Source organism: Hibiscus syriacus, unplaced genomic scaffold, assembly GCF_006381635.1.
Source record: "Hibiscus syriacus cultivar Baekdansim isolate YM2019G1 unplaced genomic scaffold, ASM638163v2 tig00116964_pilon, whole genome shotgun sequence".
NCBI lineage: Eukaryota > Viridiplantae > Streptophyta > Magnoliopsida > Malvales > Malvaceae > Hibiscus > Hibiscus syriacus.
In genome coordinates this window covers 464,189-485,219 of record NW_024063489.1, presented here as the reverse complement: position 1 = coordinate 485,219, position 21,031 = coordinate 464,189, and the positions used below count along the sequence as shown (strand labels likewise).

The window sequence follows — 21,031 nt, the reverse complement described above, 5'->3', positions numbered from 1 at the left end:
AATAATCATCCCATACCCTAAAATCTCAGCCAATAAAATATTAGTTTTAACTTGTTTTAGCAATGAATGCATGTGTACATAAACTCATGCACGCAGACTTCAAAAAGTAGTATCTAGAGGCTGGAAGATCTTCTGCCTTTATAGATTATGTAGCTTTGTCGTGATGATGGGAAATTTAGTGTTTGATTCGTGGGAAAATTCTAAATAAGAAAAATTTCAAAAAAAATGAACAGTTGAGAAAAAAAGGGCGGGCTTGATGATGATGATGGGTTGCTCTTTTTACTGAAAATGCAGAGGTCAACCATGATTTAGTATTTCAGTAGGAACAAGCAGAGGATACCAATAATCACACTGTTAGACTTCATCAAGGGCCAGGGAGTATGAAATATTAAATGCTCTACTAAACAATATTAAGAATATTCAAAATACATCATAAATGCCTTCTCATATTTGACATTCTGAAATTTAATAAATTTAACTATTAATTTAATGCAACCAACTAATAACGTAAGGAAATGAAAGTATCAGTTTTCAGTTTAAGATGTTGAAATTTATCAAAGCAATCATCCCTTTTATCTTCAAACTAATTGCGTACTCCTTTATAATATGTGCCATTTTATACACAGGAAAATATGAACTATATATACGCAGTAAAAAAGAAAAGGAAAAATAATCTATAGAGGTTAATAAATATGAAAAGAACAAAACTGAAACTAGCCTAGCAGTTAAATTTGTCTTCCCCTTTAATGGAATTCTTGCAATGAGCAATGGCAGCTTGAATTGCAGCCTGTAACTCTTCCATGGTGCTGCCACTGGATGAAGAAGAGTAGCCCGTGGTTGCAACAAGAAGACCACTGTTCGTGGGCGATGTCCTCATCGAAGCCGGCGCTGAACAGTAATCTCCTCTCCTTGCTCTCAACTCCTTGTCTTTGTTTCTCGAACTTAAATTGCCTGAAAATGAGTGAGATTGCCTATGGAGATGGCGGTTCTCTCTCCTTCCTCTGAAGAATAACAACGGCCGAACCAGCCTCACGTACCTCTTCAAAACATGTCTCAAGTCGAATCTCATCTTTGTCTTGTGCTTCTCTTTTTCTTCTGTTTCTCTAACGCCACGCCCTTTGTGGTGGTGCCACCTTGTTAAACGGGGTAAGGAGAAAGACTTGGACTTCGGCCTTCCTTTGGCTTCAACGTCGTGGCTTTGATTAAAGTTACCAACTTTTCCATTCCCATGGTTCTTGTTGCTGCTTCTGATATTGCTGTCACTTTTGCTTCTACAATTGGTGCTGCTGAGTTTATCAGGTTTCGGATCATCCAATAACTCTCTCACGGGAACGTTGCATCCATCCAATGAATTCGTAGAGAAACGTGGAGACACGGGGAGCTGAGAAAGGAGGTGGAGAGGGAGCAAATGACCATGAAAGAAAATGTCATCTGCTGGTGACAAATCGATAGCCATTGAAGGTGGGGTTTTGGTTTTACCAGGGACAGCGTTGGAGGAAGAATGGAGAGAGACGACTGTGAAGGAGAATTCATGAGAAGGGGATGAAGATGCTGAAGGAGGTGAAGCTGGGCATTGCTTATCTGCTGACCCTTCTTCTTGCTTTATTTCTGCAACTTCCTCCCTAGTTTTTTGCTGCTGATAACCATTCATGATTCTAATTAAGCAAACTCCACAATATCTGATTCAGTATCTGAAATAAAATGAATTGTTTTCCCTGATGAGAGTGGGAGAGAGGGTGTGGAATAAGGAGATTAGGAGGCAATGAGGAGAGAGAGAGTGTGTTTGTAAATGGGACATATTTTGGTTACTTTTATGCATTATTCAATAGATAGAAAGAAGGGTGTTGAAGATGAGGTGAGATTGAAATATTTAGCATATTAAGCATAGAAAAGGGTTGGTGGGTCCTTGTCAAATCCAACAACTGATACAAAGAAATTTAGATCACAAACATCCAAATTTGCCCACAACAGGCTGATGGAATGGCAAAGCAAAAAGTTTTATTCTCCATATGTGAGTTGTTCCGTGAATACGACGGAGGAGGGCAAAAAAAAGTTAATCATGTTGAGATACACTACACAGTGTACACACAGAAAGATGTGCGTTCATTTCAAGAGGAATCTTAGAAAGCTGGGATTGGAATATAATAACAAAAACACTGTTATCCTTTTATCTTTTACTGGGAATAACCTATCCTCTCTTTTTGCACGCAAGTTAAACATGAGGAGAAAAATAGTAGGGTTAGGTATATATTGTCTGTGTGTAAAACGAGTTTTCAACAATGCTCACCTGTCATCTTGACGTGGAAATGATATCATTGAGAGGTATTAGCTGAGGCCTCATTTCTTGCCCCTGGAGTTCAATACTGGTTCAACTTCAGTAGGCACCTTCTTCTTTTCTCTTGTTCTTAATCAGATTCATTTGCATTTATACCAAAAGTTCTCTTCGAATGGACCCGATTTGACATGCCGCTTTCAAAATTTATAAAGCTGATTTGGATTTTTTTTACCATTATTACTTTGGGTTAACCCAAATCTTGCAGTTGAAAATTGAATTCCATTGTTTTAACTTTTAAGAATAAATCCGTACAAATGCGAATGGTTTTAATTGTTGAGGCGGAGATGTCCACCGAGCCATTAATGGTAGATCATGAACTAACAAGCTGTGACAAGCAAATTGCAAGCAGAGGTTTAGGGCAAAGTTTTGTATTCATCGGTCAATTTAAGAAGAAGAGCCACCTGCACATGATCTCGTCACAGCAAGTTTGTATCGTCCGATTAAGCAGAGACTAACACAGTTAGGTGAGATGGTTGTAGACCCACACGCATGTGTACAAAGATGGTTCCTTCCAAAACCAGCAGCCCATGGGGGAATTTTTGTTCATTTGCTTAAGAGGTCAACATCTCAATCATGGAGGCATTATTTTGGATGCCTGACAGGCTCATCTTCGCCACTCGAAATAATCTCATTCTCACTATCCAAAGATAAGATTGAAGGGGGAGAACAAAACCCATATAATTAAGATCTTTTATCATTATTCCTTGGGTCGGTTCTTTTTCTGCTTTTGCCTTCACCCACTCTCTACCTTAGTTGACCGAGGACAAGAAAACCATCAATCCCCCACTCTCTACCTTCTCTCTACATATAATAACTTTAAAAAAAATCTCCTAAACCCTAGTGCTAGAGAAATTGGCCACTTGCCCTATTCGAGAACTTGAAAGCGAGTTTCACATGTATGTTGATTAGAGGCAAACACCCTCCACAGCAAAGCGTTTTTCTACTCGTCCCTACAGCAAAGCTGGCTCCAACTGTAACACACGAACACGCAATCTCATTCCGGTGTTCAACATATCTATCCTCACACACAGCAAGTTCCAGCTACAAGTTGTACCATCCTTGTCATAAAATATCAAGCCGATATACAAATAAATTAAGCATGCGTGTACTTCTAGCTAAACGTTTAATCAACCACAGCTAATTAAAATAAAGTTCTTAAAACAGTGAAAAATAATATATTCAAATTAATAAATAATGCATTGAATTGATTAAGAAATAATATAATTGCTTCTGACAAAAGTGTTTCGAGTACTCAACAAATTCCCTATATATTATAAGCATTACACTTTCAAGTACATTATCATTTAGTGTTAGTTTTATGAATTGGAGCGACTGTTATACAATGGGATGAACACATGAAAAAAAAGAATTACCTCTGAGACATGCCACTACGCGCTGCCGGAGCTATGAAAACTTCAGCATAAAAAACAGAAATCTATACACATATTTGAACTCTGATCTGAACTGGAGTATAGATCTAAATGAATCCTCAGTTGCAAGTGGACCAGAAAGCTCCATGACCCCCAATAAGAAATTGAAGGGAAACTATAGTATGTGATTATAATATCTTCCCATTTACGCCCACCTCCAAAACAATTGTTAGTCCCATAAAAAGCTGGCAATAGTTGGGAGCTCTAGCTAATCACTGTCACTATCATGTCTATCTGAAAACAGGGAAAGCAAGAAAGAATTAAAAAAAAAAAACTTCAAGGATCTTTTAGTTACATAAATTTGCAAGGAACAACGAGAGGAATATGAGAGTTTCAGCCTTACTTCCTGATGGTCTTTTCCCTTCCATGGCTTCTTTCTTCTCCTGGCAACTAGTGCAAAGGAAAGGACCATCCCAGGGACGTAACTTTACTGAATTAGATCTGCCAGCATGAATTGAAACACCCTCTCCAGGTTTCATCTCTAATTGACAGACAGCGCAAATGAACAGCTTAAACATGTTGCACACTGGATATTTTGTATCAAACCTGCATCCAACAGAAGGGCTCCAAATAAGATAATACTACAGTGTACTTAATAATTAATACACTCATTCATAGCAACCTATATTCACCACAATGGGTAGAAAAGAAAGAAGTTTATAGTCATGATGATTGATCAGACACACGAAGAACAAATTTCATATCAACAAGTAGAGAATTATCATATGCACAAACCTTTCTGAAAGCATAGCAGATCCCTCCTCAAATAGTTCCTCCACAGCGTCTGGCTCCATGTATTCTTTATCAGAATGAGAAGATGATTCAGAAGGCTTCTTGCGAAACATGGCCTTCAACTTACCTTTTACTGCCTTCTTTGGGGGTGGCAAAGGAGGAGGTGGCTTCTCTAGCGGTAAGATATCAACAACAATGCAGGTTGTATCATCTCGAAGACCCTTTGCCTGTACAGCTTCCTGCTCAGTGGAGACCAAGGAGTCAGAAATCATATAGAAACAAGACTGATACTAACATATTGCAAAACCAGAAGGGTATTGTCCTCCTAGTAGCAACATTTGAAGAGCATAGTATAGATTAGATGTGTCCATGGGCTTGACTCGAATGGACAAAATCCTTGCACGAGTCGCACCCAACCTGTCAGACCTCTAAGATTTTAATAATTTATTTTTAAAATATATTTGCAATAAAAGTTAAATAAAAATATTTATTAAAAAATACTTGTCAAGTGCCCAGTCTAAATCAGGTCAGGTTTACCAAGGTGCATGTGAAGCATAGCCCTTGGACAAGTCAAGTGTTAGAACAAAAGTAATTTGGGAGTATACTTTCACAATCTGTGCAGCTGCAGCATCTGGTGGCATTCCACGACAACATTCAAGAGCTACTTCAGCCGATAACACATCCCAAACACCATCACTAGAGATAATTAGCCTACCACCAGCCGTAGACAACTGAAGAAAATAAACCAGTAGGTCAAATAAACTATTAATAAGAATAACAATTAAAGAAAAGGTTTTCTAATTTCAGGGGGAGGGGTGGAGCTTGCTTGGTCAAACAACAAGCACCTTTCCAAAGGACTGGTTAGGATAAAAATTAAAAAAGGAAAAACCCAAGGCTAAAGCAATTTGATGTGCAAGTATAAGACACGTGAAGATAGGAATTTAATGGCGCAACTATGTCATTCAGCAAGCATGAATTCAGAAAAGATATTGGTCCCAAGTTCAAGGAAGTTTATATTTCTTTGAAAAATAGCAATGTGCGAGTATAGGACACATGTGGATACGAAATTAATGGTCTAACAAACAATATCCTTCAGCTATCATGAATTCAGAAAAGATATCAGTCCCAAGTTTTACAGAAAACACTTGTTAAGCACAGAATTTAAATAAAGATACGAATACAAGTTAACAACAGACATCAAACAGAATGCAGTTAGAATATGAAAGACGAACCTTTACTTGCTTTACATATGGAACAGGAACAATGTACTCCCCGACATCCATGTCGCCAATAGAACGTGAAAGACACAAGCCTCCAGGCCAACATCTCAAAGGACCAATCTACAAAATAGTGTTACCAGTCACCCACTTTGATACGTACAATTAATCAAATATGGTTCTATCCTTCACTGCAGATACAGAAATTCTCTATAAAGAACTAATTTATCTCAGCATATCAATACCATGTTTTTATATCTGAACTGAAACAAGATGGATACAGAAAAAGATGCTTCCAATTACAAATGCTACAGCTATTGTTAGTTAGTTTTACAGAGGAGTCCTCTCTGTTTCACATCAGTTATCTTATAAGTTCTTCTTGGAACACTTTTTCTATAGAGTCGTGTAAACTATAACTAGCTTCTATTCCAAGTATTGTGTTAGCACATCCGTTCACCTGAATATATCTCGAGAGCATCAAATTTCACAGTTTCACTAATGGAAAGAAATGGCTACGAATCTAGAGAGTTTTTGTCAAAGCAATAAAAAACAAGACGCATAATTGTAATGGGAGAGGATATACCTGTACACCACCACCTGTATTTAACCGCCCAACCTCACCACCACTTGCTGTAATTCGCTCCCTCCTAAAAAGATGAAAGCAAAAAGTAAGATACCAATATTTAGGGAAACTCTTAAAATACAATAAACAAGATGTTAATAACTTACTCCTCTACATTGCATTCAAGCCTATGATCAGCTGACAAGTAATATATGTCACCTTCTGCCGATCCAAGTATACAACGGGAATCACCAACGGATGCAACTGTTACAACCCATCCTTCTATTATCACAAATGTTACAGTAGTTCCCGAAGTTTTTGCTGGAACGAAAAACATAACATGTATACAAATTACTAAACACGACGAAGACAACGCAACAAGAAGTTATTACCCCAAATTTTTCGAATTAAATAAAAAATACCTACTTGACAATATGTCTCGCCTGCTTCTCAATTCCCACTTAATGGGTTAAAGCAAAACCCATAGAATTATATGCTTAAGAATAATCATTCTAAATAAATAGAGGGGAGATAGTCATAAATTAAAGATCTTCTGCAATAAGATAATAAAAATATAGGACAAGCTGCTCTATAAATAATTATCTATAAATATGTTTTCTGCCTTTTGTCATACAAGAGAAAGCAAACAGTTCCAGTGTAGAATACACAATCACAAACAGTCACCCCACATAAAAGTAAGAGACAGCACAAAAAATAAATTGACGGAGAAAATTAAAAAGTTAGTGGTGAAATAGGATACAATCAGATGCAATTTACATGATAGCATCATCCACTCCTGAAGTAAGTGTAAAAATCTAATAAAATCAAATTTTTATCTAGGAAAATACTCCTTTTTGGTCCAAAGGTTATCCTATAAAACATATACTCATATATGTTTACACACATAAATAAACACATACCTCTCTCTTGAAAATCTTTATCTGTTTTGACAAAGCCTGCAACCAGAGCCCTCGGCAGTGCAGCAACCCACTCTTCTCTATTAAGATTAGCAGGAATAGCACTTAGGACATTGTTTAGGAGATTCTCCTTAGTGAAAATAGCAGCAGCAGACCCGTTGTGTCCATCAAAGAGCTATAAAAGAGGAAAATGGTTTAGTAAGCCAACCTATAAAAAGGATTTCCAAAAGCAAATAGATCATGGACAAGTATATTTGCACAAAACCAAACAAATTGTACAGATAATAATACCAATACACCTAACAGACAAAAGCTTTTATACATTTATATTCTACTGATGTAAACTCAAAGTTTTAAGTTAGGTGATTTTGCTTGAGCATTTTGAATGTGGTTAGCACTTGTATAGTAAGTATGCGAGACAGAAAATTCATACCCCAAACACTGAGAATGTGGCAACACCATCACCCATTGCTCTTTGGCATTCTGTTTTAAGCAACGTAAAGTCTTCGCCTTTCTTGCTCTGGCTCGCTTGTCCATGTAAAATCTCTGGATCTTCAATCTTTTCGCTTTCTGATTCTCGTTTTAGTAGAACCGACAAAGGCACCGTTTGATGTTCGCCTTTCGAGGACATTGTTCTAAACTTTCCAAATCCAATACACACCAGTAGCGAAAACTCCTCCTAAAGCAATGCCTCTAATTCTCCATCAATTCCAATAACAACTCCTGGAGAAAAAAAAACATCAACGAAAGCTTCAACGACCAAATCTCATCGCCAAGGAATCAAAATAAAGAATTGAATCGATCAATGAACAACTTTTAGATGTACAAACGGCAACGGCTGGGGTGAAAATCGAGAGCTTCGACAAAACATTAGAAGATATAACTAACATTAAATTTAAACGATCAGATTTTACATCAAAACCGAAATAGAAACAAAATGGAAAATATATATTTATATATAAAAGAATCAGAGTCAATGGCAATAACACGTTAAAAATATTCAAATAACAGTGAACCGTAACATAAAAAAACGAATCTCAATCCGTAAAGAGAAATGCATAAAATATATATCTCAAAATGAAAAAAAGAAGGGAAAATACAGCGTGAAGAAAGAGAAAGGAAGGAGGATGAAGAGAAATCCGTTGATAGCAGAGATTACGCGCGAAGAGAATGAAAAGTCGACGACGCGGCGAATTGAACTAGTCGCTGCGATCGAGTAACGCGGATCCCGGCATCCTGTAAAGTTTTCGTTCTTTCTCGATTGGGAAAAACGAACTATTGAGAGAGAGAAATTAAAACAGAAAGAAAAAGAAATTAACAACGTCCCCTTTAACACTGCGGAAATAAAGCGGACCCTCTTCTTGATTTTGCCTCCATTTTTTTTTATATCTGACGTGGCGGAAACGGCGCCGTTTTTAAGGCGTTTGTGTTTTGTTAATTTTATGCTCCTAACCACGAGCTGGAGCTGTGGTAGTATTTTTGAACCGTCCGATCAAGGGTGAATAAGAATCAAAAGATATAACGAAAGGAACTTTTCTCAACTTTAGCCCACACAGAGATATATTCGTGGGCCACGCGTTTACCCATTTTCTTTTTTTCCATGTCAAATGTTATTTTATTTTTATTAAATTAAAATATTTACTAGTCAAATAAGCTAACGTTTTATTCTTAATGTTATTTTTTAATTAATCCATTGAGGTTATTTTTATAACTTTTTTTCTCGTTGAGAATGTGATTGTCACGAAAAAGACGTTACAACATTTGACTAATGAGATAATATTGATGCGTTTTATTTAATAATTAATTATTTAAATATGAGTCACGTGATTTCAATGGTAATAGAATTATTGGTATTATTTGAGATTTTGGAGCATCATGAATATTGAGGGTATGAGCATCTAATAGTAAATAGTTAATAGACATCTTAGAACATATACTATATTTTACTTATTCTATATTAATAAAAAAAAATAAGTATCATTATTTTTTCAAGAATATCATGCTAGTTTATAAAACTCTTCTAATCAAATAAAATATATTTGTAATTAACTTTACGAATTTTAAATAATATTCTTTTGAAACAATATTTATTATTAATAAAAGTTAGGATAAATTACAAAATTACCTATTAAATTTTACTCTCTCTTATTTCATTTATTGTAGTTTTAATTTTTTCAATTTAATCACTAAACTTTACATATTATTTTCTTTTCACTCATATGTTTTCTTACTGACAGCTCGATGACGTGACTTATTTTATTAGAATATAGTGATGATATGTAATTTTATTAATATTTAATTATGACATGTAATATTTAAAAAATAAAATAAAATTCTTAAATTTTACCTCTAAACCCTAATCCTAAATTACAACCCCACCCCACCCTTCCACTCCTGCCGTCTCACTCTCACACTGTCATCGTCTATCTTCAATCGAGGCCTCTATTGCCATTGTTTCTTGCCATCGGAAAGCACCCTATGTAAACACCATCTTCATGATGTCGAGCTTGTCTTTCAATAGAATAATTGGGGAGATAGTCGTTTGATCCGCCATCGATGAGAGCTTGGCTCTCATAGCAGAGCAAAGCAAAAACGTAGTAAGCAAAATAAGAAAAAGCTGGGAATAAAGAGTAAGAGAACGATGTATGAATAAAAGATGAGTGAAAACGTCAGTTTAACGACGAAAGACAAAGACCAAAGAATAAAAAATCAAAGCATTCAATGCTAGATCTATGAAGTTTAAGGGGTTTTTAGGTTAAATGAACATCGAATTTGCGTTCAAGAGGACATAATGAGTTTTGTGGAAATTTTTGAGACTTATTGCACATTGTTAAAGACGACCGACGATGGTCGGCACAATGTCGATCGCGACGAACGATGGTTAGAATTTGAATAGATTGAGAGAAAATGGAATGAATAAAAATAAGACGAGGAGAAGAAATGAAGGAAAATTTGAGTTTTTATATAAGTGTAAAACAACATTGTTTTGGTAGAAATTTAGATTTTTTTTTCAAAATGACATCATTTTGATGTCATATGTCATATCATAACGTCGTTAATTATTTAACGATAGTGACTAAAATAAGAGAAATATCAAAATTTAGTGATTAAATTTAAAAATTAAAAGTACAATGAATGAAATAAAAGAGATAATAAAGTTCAATGAATAAATTTATAATTTACCCTAAAAGTTAGTCTATCAATTTTCCAGCACCTTTGGAAAAGGTAAAACAGGATGAACGAGCACACAAAACGAAATGTCAATTCCGTTTCTGTTCAATCTCATTATTGATTGAATACCAATTGATCGAACAAATTATATCAAATATACTAATAAAATCATATTAATGGTTAAATGTTTTAAAATATATAAAAATATTTAAATTTATTTAATAAATGTGAAAATTATTATTTTTTAAATAACATGAGTTCCAATAATTATGTTTGGGGTAAATGTACGTTCTTATAAGTTAAAAAATTATTTTTTAAAATTGCATGTATGTCTTGATTTAATGTGGTGTTTTTCTTAATTTTGGAAATAATAATAATTCAATTTATAATGGTAAATACTAACAATTACATTGCTTTGGATTAACAATAGCTTTAGTGGGTCGGCTAAGATCAAGACAAATAGAGCATGTTGTTGTTAATGTCACACCCTTAGAACTTCGACACCTCGGAACGTGCGGCCTTAGTCGCCTTCTTAATGATTGCGGCTAAGTAAGCCTGAAAATATCCCAAGCAAGGATGCTTAGAACCTTGACAGAAGCTAGACAAGAGAACTAGCACAAGAAGGAAGATAAGAAAGCTTTGAGAGAATAATGCTCTTATGATTTCTCAAAGTGAATGAGTGAGTACAAATGAGGAGGGGAGGCCTCTATTTATAGCTAAATCTCCCCTCAATGAACGGCTAAGATCTAATTACATCAACGGTCGAGATTAAATCCTACCTACCAAAAACAAGTGGGCATTATCTATACAAATTTAAATGCCACTTAAGTCTTAGTGGCTACTAGAAGGTTCAAAACACCACTTGGGCTGCTCTTCATGGGCTAACCTCAGTTGTGGGCTCGTGGTATGTGACATTCTCCCCCACTCGTTCCGGTGACGCCCTCATCACTCGTCTGGCATGAAATTGGTCTAATCGGGTTTTGAATGGCCAAAGTCCCTCGGCATGCTCCCAATTCCCTTCGCAATCAGGTTGTCCCTTCCACAGGACAAAGTACTCATGCCTTGGGCGGTGTCCTGGCCGTTGAATAACTCTCTACGCCTGTATATCTTGGATCTCCTTGTCATAGGAGACCGCAACTCCGGCTGGCGCTCGGTGTGACTTACCTCGATCTGGATCCTCTGCATCTTAATGGTGCTGCTTGAGTAGGCTAACATGGATAACGGGATACGCTCGGATGGTTTGAGGTAACTCCAATTTGTAGGCCATGGTGCCTACCCGCTTCACGACTCGAAACGAACCCTCGTATCTTCGCACAATCCCCTTGTGCACATCCGCATGTCGTAAAACATTGGCCAACTTTGCAAGGACAAGGTCGCCAACTTCAAAGTTCACGTCCCTTCGTTTTCGGTCTGCCCACTTCTTGGTCCGCTTTCCCGCCTTGTGCAAACAAGCTCGGGCTAAGTCGTGTTGCTCGTGCCACTCCTTGGCAACGTTGTATGCTGATGGATTGGGCCCTTCATACTTGGTAACAACTGTGCTGGGTGTCAACGGTTGTTGCCCGGTCACGATCTCGAACGAACTTTGGTTTGTTGCATTGCTCCGTTGCAAGTTGTAGGAAAATTGGGCCAGATCCAACAGCTTTGGACAGTCTCGTTGGTTGGCACTCACGTAGTGCCTCAGATAGATCTCTAACAGAGCATTCACTCGCTCAGTTTGCCCATCGGTTTGTGGATGAACTGCGGTTAAAAAGTTCAAGCTCGATCCCATCAGTTTGAACAACTTCGTCCAGAACCTCCCTGTGAACTGCGTGTCTCGACCACTAATGATGGTTTTCGGCATTCCCCAATACTTCACCACGTGCTTAAGGAAAAGTCGAGCGGCCTCTACAGCTGGACACACCTTAGACGCGGGTATGAACGTCGCATACTTCAAAAACCTGTCAACCACAACCATTATACTTGAAAGTCCATCAATTTTAGGCAAACCAATGATAAAATCCATGGAAATACTCTCCCATGGGCGCTCAGGAGTTGGCAATGGTTGTAGCAGTCCCGTCGGTTTTTTTGCCTCGATTTTATCTTACTGGCACACAAGACAATTCTTCACATAGGCTTGCACATCTTCAGCCATGTGCGGCCAATAGTATTGCTCCGAGAGTATGGCCAAAGTCTGATCAACTCTCGGGTGTCCAGCCCATTTGGAATCATGGCATTCCTTCATGAGCTCCTTTCGTAATTTCCCGTATCGAGGCACAAAGAGACGATGGCCTCGGTGGTAAAGCAATTCTCCTTCGAGCCAAAACTCCCTGGTTCGCCCCTCTTTGGCTCCTTCAATGATTCGTTCGGCCACATGATCATGGGGTAATCCTTCTTTGATCCTTTCGAGTAGAGTACATTCCACAGTTTCGATGGCATACCTCCGGCTTAAACCATCTACAACAGAGTTCACCTTCCCTGGCTTGTATTCCAAGGAAAAGTCGAACTCGGCAAGAAATTCTTGCCAACGAGCTTACTTGGGAGAAAGCTTCTTTTGGGTGAAGAAGTAACTATTGGCAACATTGTCGTGAACACCACGAATTTGGACCCAAGCAAGTAGTGTCGCCATGCCTGCAAGCAGTGTACAACTGTTGTCATCTCATTCTTATGAACCGAGTACCTCCGCTCGGTCTCATTGAGCTTCCGGCTCTCCTATGCAACCGGATGCCCCTCTTGCATGATGACTCCACCAATGGAAACATCGAACGCATCGGTGAAAACTACGAAAGGCTTGGTGTAATCTGGCAGCACCAACACGGGCTCATTCACCAAGGCCTCCTTCAGCTTTTCAAAAGCATCCTGGCATTTCGTGCTCCATTCCCACACCTTGTCTTTTTTTAGTAGCTCGGTCAAAGGTATGGCAATCTTGGAATAGCCCTTAACGAACCGTCGGTAGTAGTTGGCTAATCCCAAAAATGCTCGTATTTCGGTCACCTTGGTTGGTGGCTTCCACTCGTCAATTGCCCGAATCTTGTCCTTGTCCATCTGAAGCTTGCCTCCTCCAACGACATGGCCTAGGAACGACACTTCCTTCTAGGCGAACACGCACTTTTGCTCTTTAACATAGAGCTCATTTTCTCGTAAGACTTAGAACACCCTTCTCAAGTGCTCGACGTGTTCCTCTAAGGTCTTACTATACACCACAATATTGTCAAGGTAAACTGCAATAAAATGATCTAGAAAGGGTTGTAGTACCTTGTTCATCAATGTGCAGAAGGTGGTCGGAGCATTCGTGAGGCCAAAGGGCATCACAAGGTATTCGTAAGAACCATACCTGGTCACACAAGCTGTCTTCGGTTCATCTCCCTTGGCTATCCTGACTTGGTAATAGCCCGATCGTAAATCTAGCTTGGTGAACCACCTTGCACCACCAAGCTGATTGAATAAGTCCGCAATGAGGGGAATGTGATACTTGTTCTTTACTGTGAGCTTATTTAAAGCTCGGTAATCTATGCACATCTGTAGAGAACCATTGTGCTTCTTTTGAAATAGCACCGGTGCACCATAGAGGGACTTGGATGATCGGATGTATCCGGCATCGAGGAGATCCTTCAATTGTCTGCGCATCTCCTCTAACTCGGGCGGAGCCATTCGGTAAGGGGCCCGAGAGGGTGGCTTTGCATTCTCCACAAGCTAAATCTTGTGATCCACCTCCCACTTTGGAGGTAACTTTTTGGGTAACTCGGCAGGCATCACATCTTTGAATTCTTCCAAGACATGACTTACCATGTCGGGAACTTCTTTGGTCATGGTTGGTTCGTCACACACCAAGGCAGGTAAGAAAGTCGGTTCCTACTTGCGCACCGCCTTCGAGAATTGGATTACGGACAAAATTTTGGCCCATACTCCGAGCCCTCGGCTTACTGGAACAATGCATTGTTGCTTTGGATCCAAGATGCACAAGCAATCAGCAAAATGTACTGGGAAAGCATTTATTCGGTCCAAGAAACTTAACCCAAGAACAAAGTCGAAGTCATCGAGAGGGATTACCTTGATGTCTTCCTTTCCGGACCAACCTCCAACGGTTAGCTCGATTCCTTTTGCGACCCCCGCAATCGGAACTTCTTCGGCGTTCACGGTTTTGATGGAACCACTTGCCTTCTCCACATGAAGGCCAAGTCTCTTGGCAATTTGTTCAGACATGAACAACTCTGAGGCACCGGTGTCCACTAGTACACTCATCTTTTGGCCTGCCACGGTGATGTCTACGTACATCAGTCCCTTCTTCTTGTGCCCCTTCTTGACCTCCATGGTGCTAAGGATGGAGCCAAGCTTGAGAGTTTCACTCTCCACCCCATCATTCTCCTTGATGGAAACAACTTTCACAAGTTGAGGACAATCTCTTTTCATATGATTTCCTCCACAACTGAAGCATGATAGTTCACCCTTTTTCTCCCAAGGATTGAAGAGCTTTTTGGGTCGATCATTTGGCTTCCCATGATTTCCTGTTGGCTTATGAAAGCTTCCTTTGGCCTTCTCTCCCCCACTATTACCTTTGGGTTTCGGCTTGGATTGGAGAGTGTCAGTCTTCTTTACTTCAAACGGGGAAATGGCCTCAGCTGCATCCAATGCCTTGGAGAGTTCAGTCACTCCCCTCCTCTGGATCTCCATGTTGGCCCAATGTTGTAGTCCATCCATGAATGCAAAGTACCATTCTAACTCGCCCAAGTCTGGGATTTGCATCTTGATCTCAGTAAAGTTTTTGACATACTCCAAGATGGAACGATCGTGCCTCAATTGTTTCAGTTTTGCTCGAGCCTCGAGCACAACATGTTTCGGATAGAAATACTCCTTGAGTTCTCCCACGAACTCTTCCCACGTTCCGATTGGATTCGTACTTTCAGAACACCTACGACGCCACCATAACATAGCAACATCGTTAAAATAATTAGAAGCAACATTTACCTTGGTGGTATCATCCCTGATACCTATGCCACGGAAGAATTATTCTATTCCCCAAATGAAATTCTCTACATCTTGGGCATTTCGACTCCCCTTGTACTCCTTTGGCTTAGGGACGTCGATCCTGGGTCTTGGTGCTTGCGTCTCCCCAGTCACTCCATTCAACACGACAGCCTTGTAGACAAGCAGCTCGCTCTTGAGCTCCTTTACCTCCTGCATTATTTCGGCCCTCATGGCCAAGTACATGTTCTCGAGGCCTCTGGTACGCTCGTCTACGTTCTCCGTTAACTCGCTGATGAGTGCTTGGGTTCCTTCACAGAGTACATCCTCCACGGACTCCACCTTCTCCAAGCGAGATTCAACCGAGTCTTGAGTCTCTTGGACTTCATTATATCGGTCTTCCAACCTGTCGACCATTTGCTCGAACGAGGCCACCATATCTTTCGGGTTCCCTCGCTTCTTTGGTACGGTAACGCGAGTCACTTCGCTTGTCGGGACCTCGTCTTGGTTTTATTGTGCCATTTCTCGTAAAATTGGCTCTGATACCACTTGTCACGCCCTTAGAACTTCGACGCCTCGAAATGTGCGGCTTTAGTCGTCTTCTTAGTGATTGCGGCTAAGTAAGCCTAAAAATATCCCAAGCAAGGATGCTTAGAACCTCGACGGAAGCTAGACAAAAGAACTAGCACAAGAAGGAAGATAAGAAAGCTTTGAGAGAAGAATGCTCTTATGATTTCTCAAAGTGAAGGAGTGAGTACAAATGAGGAGGGGAGGCCTCTATTTATAGCTAAAACTTCCCTCAATGAACGGCTAAGATCTAATTACATTAACGGTCGAGATTAAATCCTACCTACCAAAAATAAGTGGGCATTATCTATACAAATTTAAATGCCACCTAAGTCTTTGTGGCTTCTAGAAGGTCCAAAACACCACTTGGGCTGCTCTTCATGGGTTAACCTCGGTTGTGGGCTCGTGGTCTGTGACATTAACATGCATAGCAGGGTGGAAAAGGAACCGACATCCAAAGTGAGGGGCCGCACCAATGATAACTTGAGTTAATAATTAATTTGAAGCTAGTTAAGTAAGCCAAGAATTTTTCTCCTCCACATGGTTTGACAAACCTTAAAAGCTCAAAAGCTAATTTCTATAAAATTCCACAATTTCAATGGTGATTTGTGTTATAAGCCTTTAGATAACAATTCAGCTACAACTATCACTAGTCTGTCATAAAATGTTAGACCACAATCTTAGCGTTATCCATCTTGACTCAGTACGTATATCCCTTGCTAAACAAGCTTAGTGGAAATCTAAAATGGAAGTTTCAAGTACCCCGATTTCAGGCGCATGACAAAGAGAGCTTGATGGAGTTAGTAGTTCCTAATATCTCCTAGGTTTACTAATACGCAACCATGCGCTGATACTTGAAATGTCAAAATAGAGTGGGAGACAAGGTGAATGTCTCGTTCTTAACAAGTCCATGACCAGAAGATGTAGGCCTTAATGTCTGAAGACTAACAAGTAAACTACAAATTGCACGTTTTGCAAGTTAGATAAGGACTCCGAAATGGTTGTCTTTATCAAGACGAGATTCTACTGACACATGTACTCTACTTTGATAACCATTTTTGATATTTTATCGATTAACGAACATAGCATTAATAAAAGCTCCTGCACATAGGAAAAGGACTAGTCAATGTAATATTGATAACTCGTATACCATTTATAATTAAACAAGTGTTTAACGTTTACGTTCAATGCGAAATAATGTCAAATACATAGGCCTTAATGTCTGAAGACTAACAAGTAAACTACAAATTGCACGTTTTGCAAGTTAGATAAGGACTCCGAAATGGTTGTCATTATCAAGACGAGATTCTACTGACACATGTACTCTACTTTGATAACCATTTTTGATATTTTATCGATTAACGAACATAGCATTAATAAAAGCTCCTGCACATAGGAAAAGGACTAGTCAATGTAATATTGATAACTCGTATACCATTTATAATTAAACAAGTGTTTAACGTTTACGTTCAATGCGAAATAATGTCAAATACATACATATTTTTTTAATAGTATATGTAATTATTAAATAATATTTATTTAAAAAATTAACTTCTAGATAATGAAAACATATTTTATAAACATAATTACTCGATTTTAAATCTTCTGTAATCACTAACAATCCCTGAACTAAAATTATTTAATGAATTCAATACACATGTCTTTCCTTTATTATTTATTAGTTATTATATTCTAAAGAAAAATTAAAAGCCCAAAAGCTTTAAAGAAAAGGGCAAAATACACAAATAGTCTATCGATTATAAGATGATACTTTGTTAAATCTCTCCCTCAATTATTAAAAATTATAAAATAATCTCTCGATTATAGGATATTGCTTTGTTGAGTTCATTGACTATAAAAATTTACAAAATGGTCACTCGACTATTTAGTATATTCCAAACTAGTCATTTTCCGTTTAGAATTTGACAACAATCTAAGTTGGATACTAACATGTTGATTGAAATATGATAAATTTTTAAGATTTTGAAATCATATTTTATCATATCTCAATTAACAGGTTAACATCCAACTCAGTATGTCATCAATCTTTTAATAAAAAAAGACGGATTTAAAACATACTGAATAGTTGGATGACCATTTTATAATTTTTAATAGTTGCGAGACTCAACAAAACAACACTCAGATATCACTTTGTAACTTTTAATAGTCACCACTTTGTAGTCCGATACCATTTGTGAACTTTACCTAAAGAAAAACACACCTCAGGTTTAGCTGCTTAATTTTAATATTCCTTCTCCGTATTTTTCTAGCGTATATGTCTTCTAAGCTATGGTTGTCATCTACTTTTTCCTTTATGGCCAAGGTTATCGACTACTTAACATACTCGAACCCAGGCTTTGGCAAACAAGAAGGGTGGATCTTCAGGCATGTTTAAGGCTTGGTGATAATAGTGGTTCTGTCATTTATTGTTTTGTTTCGTTTTACTGAAATATAGAGGAAACAATCCATTGGATTATATTGATAGACAAACCAGCAAAAACCCACCAATAACAAGAGATTGAACCATCGACTTTATTTGACAAATCCATAAGCTTAGCCATCATACATTTACAACAAGCATCAAGAAAGAAGTGAACCAGCTCTTATAATCGCCATTACCAGCTAATGCTTCAAACAGAAAGTTCTACAAGACTAACAACACGGGTTCCACTCCGCATTTAATCGAATACTTCTCACCTTCCCAGTGAGTGAGATCAAGTTTAGTATTTTATTACTCCCAAGCTCTTCAACCAGGGGAGCATTTCTTCTAGTCCATCTTTCAAGCTTCTAGGTGTGTAATCCAACTCCAACTTGGCCTTGTCGCAAGTATATGCCCATTGATGCCTTAAAACATGCACAGTCTGCACAACAAAGAAAACAGAGTTCTTTGTCAAATGGCTACGCAAAGCTAAGAATATGAAGAGCCAAAACAAAACATTATGATGTTTGTAGGGAACAACATAACAAAATTCAACAGGTTTAAATGTTCTAATATATTAATGGATGGAAGCCATTGAGCAGATCATACCGGGGGACTAATGAGAGGAAGCTTTCCTGTAATTCGAGCAAAAAGAACAGAAATCCATCCATAAACTTCAATCAATCCTAAAGGGATGTTGAATTTAGGCGTAGCAGTTCCAGTGATAATGGCAGCTATGTCGAAAACATGCCTGAATGATGCATTTTCTCCGGTAAGTAAATATCTTTCCCCAGGTCGACCCTTTTCCATGGCTGCAATATGACCCTCCACTACATCATCCACGTGACTGAAAGAAAACCTATCATTTCCACGCCCTATGTAACCAGGTAATCGCCAATTAAATCGTTCAATTATCTGAATAAAGTACCATTCATTTTATCAATTAATAGAACTAACAAAGTTACAAAAAAAATACAAAATTTGAAAGAAATTTCTTACTAATTGAGCAACAACATTGCCGGTGGTAAGCTTGCCAGGACCATAAATTACACCGGGATATACTGGAATAATTGGCACCCCCTCAGCTATAGATTGCAAAGCAATCTTGTCCGCGGCGGCTTTTGATTTCTCGTACTCCGTGCAGAAGAATTTCTCCGGATGAGTCTGTCAATTAGAATTTAGAAAATCAGAAACAAAATTATTTTCCTCGTTGAATAATCTGGGTGATTAGCTGTTTATTTCTTTACCTGATTCTCATCGGCGATATATCCATCGGTAGGACCGATAGCAAAGAAGGACGACGTGTATATGATCTTCTTAATTGTCTTCGTCTCCTTAGCTGCTTGCAACAGGTTCTTCAAACCCCCAACGTTGACCTTTCATTGAACAGTTTAATGGCAGCATGTCAGTACATATGTAAAAAAAGGAGTTACTAAGCGGGCAACTGCAATTTGATTTAGCATACAGAGACGAATCTGGAAGGATCTGGAAGCCAGGGTTCGACGAGTGCAGCGGTGTGGAAGATGACGTCGCAGCCAGAGCAGGCATCTAGAAGGGATGGGTAGTCGGTGACGTCGCCGTATGCAAGTTCCAGAGAAGCGCCATTGGTGGGTGAAGATGAAGGAAGTCCAGAGAGGTCACTGGTTCGCCGGACCAAGGCTCTGATGGTGTAGCCGCGTTTCACCAAAGCGTGGCACAGCCGTCCTCCTAGATATCCCGATGCGCCAGTTACCAGTATCTTCATATTTTCTTGTCTTCAAATCAAATATCAACAATTGTTTCCTTTTCTATTATGACCTGGGATGATTTACGAATCAAGATCCTGAAAGAACATGGGTTGATCCATTTTATTTTTAAGGTAAATTACTCTATTACTCATTGAACTATACTCTTTCTCCAATTTTATTCATTGTACTTTTAATTTTTTCAATTTATTCATTGAGCTTTCGAATTATTCATGTTTTTATCAATTTGAATTATTTTATTATTATTTTTATATGATGTGTCATTTTTTTATTATTTAATATAAAATAATTGAAAATATAAAATAAAAATAGAAGGTGGTTAGACACTCTGTCGACCACTGTCGATTGCCATAGATGGTGGTCGTTTAGTCTCAAATTTCATGAGTCTTGTTCGTCTCAACACCTTGAGTCTGAATCCGTCCTCTATTTTTCCAGAACTTGTTCTGAAGTCCAAAATTGGAGATCAAAATCGGTTTTGAGATATTTTCTAGTGAAACAACCACTAGATTAGGACTCAAGGGTCGGGACTAACAAGACCCATGCAATTTGGGCCCGAATGACCATCATTTACGGTGGTAGACAATGGCCGACGGTGGCGTCCGGCCACCTTATGTTTTTATTTTATATTTTCAATTATTTTAAATTAAATAATAAAAAATGACACATCATACATAAGTAATAGTAAAATTAATTCTAAGTAATCAAAACATGAGCAATTCGAAAATTCAGTGAGTAAATTAAAAAAATTAAAAGTTACAATGAATAAAATAGGAGAGAGAATATAATTAAATGAGGAACAATATATTTTACCCTTCTTTTTAATACTTTTAACTCTTAATTAAAAATAGTGGTAAAAGATTTACAAAATCATTATAAACATATTCTTTTGACATAAATAAAAACAATTAATTTTATTAAAAAAAGGAAAATATCTAAAATTAATTTACAATTAGATTCTTAAACATAATATCTTTATAAACATATTTTAATTTTATAAT

The 21,031-nt window shown here is 38.1% G+C and overlaps 3 protein-coding genes across 3 annotated transcripts; all 3 read right to left on the bottom strand.

Moving 5' to 3' along the window:
• Window positions 1–665: 665 nt before the first annotated feature.
• LOC120190871 (BRI1 kinase inhibitor 1-like) lies at window positions 666–2,050 on the bottom strand. Its single transcript, XM_039193914.1, has one exon. It carries the CDS (start codon window positions 1,649–1,651, stop codon window positions 719–721), a length of 933 nt encoding a protein of 310 aa, XP_039049845.1. The 5' UTR covers window positions 1,652–2,050; the 3' UTR covers window positions 666–718.
• Window positions 2,051–3,579: 1,529 nt separating this feature from the next.
• LOC120190814 (probable protein phosphatase 2C 12) lies at window positions 3,580–8,636 on the bottom strand. The gene is made up of 10 exons (XM_039193852.1): window positions 8,294–8,636; window positions 7,627–7,916; window positions 7,197–7,368; window positions 6,444–6,597; window positions 6,298–6,361; window positions 5,730–5,837; window positions 5,103–5,228; window positions 4,501–4,736; window positions 4,109–4,311; window positions 3,580–3,999 (listed from the first exon to the last, which is right to left on the bottom strand). Exons 2-10 carry the CDS (start codon window positions 7,822–7,824, stop codon window positions 3,974–3,976), a joined length of 1,287 nt encoding a protein of 428 aa, XP_039049783.1. The 5' UTR covers window positions 7,825–7,916; window positions 8,294–8,636; the 3' UTR covers window positions 3,580–3,973.
• Window positions 8,637–18,449: 9,813 nt separating this feature from the next.
• LOC120190845 (putative dihydroflavonol 4-reductase) lies at window positions 18,450–20,108 on the bottom strand. The gene is made up of 5 exons (XM_039193884.1): window positions 19,754–20,108; window positions 19,536–19,664; window positions 19,288–19,452; window positions 18,898–19,203; window positions 18,450–18,730 (listed from the first exon to the last, which is right to left on the bottom strand). The coding sequence occupies exons 1-5, from the start codon at window positions 20,030–20,032 to the stop codon at window positions 18,590–18,592; spliced, it is 1,020 nt and encodes a 339-aa protein (XP_039049815.1). The 5' UTR covers window positions 20,033–20,108; the 3' UTR covers window positions 18,450–18,589.
• Window positions 20,109–21,031: the final 923 nt, after the last annotated feature.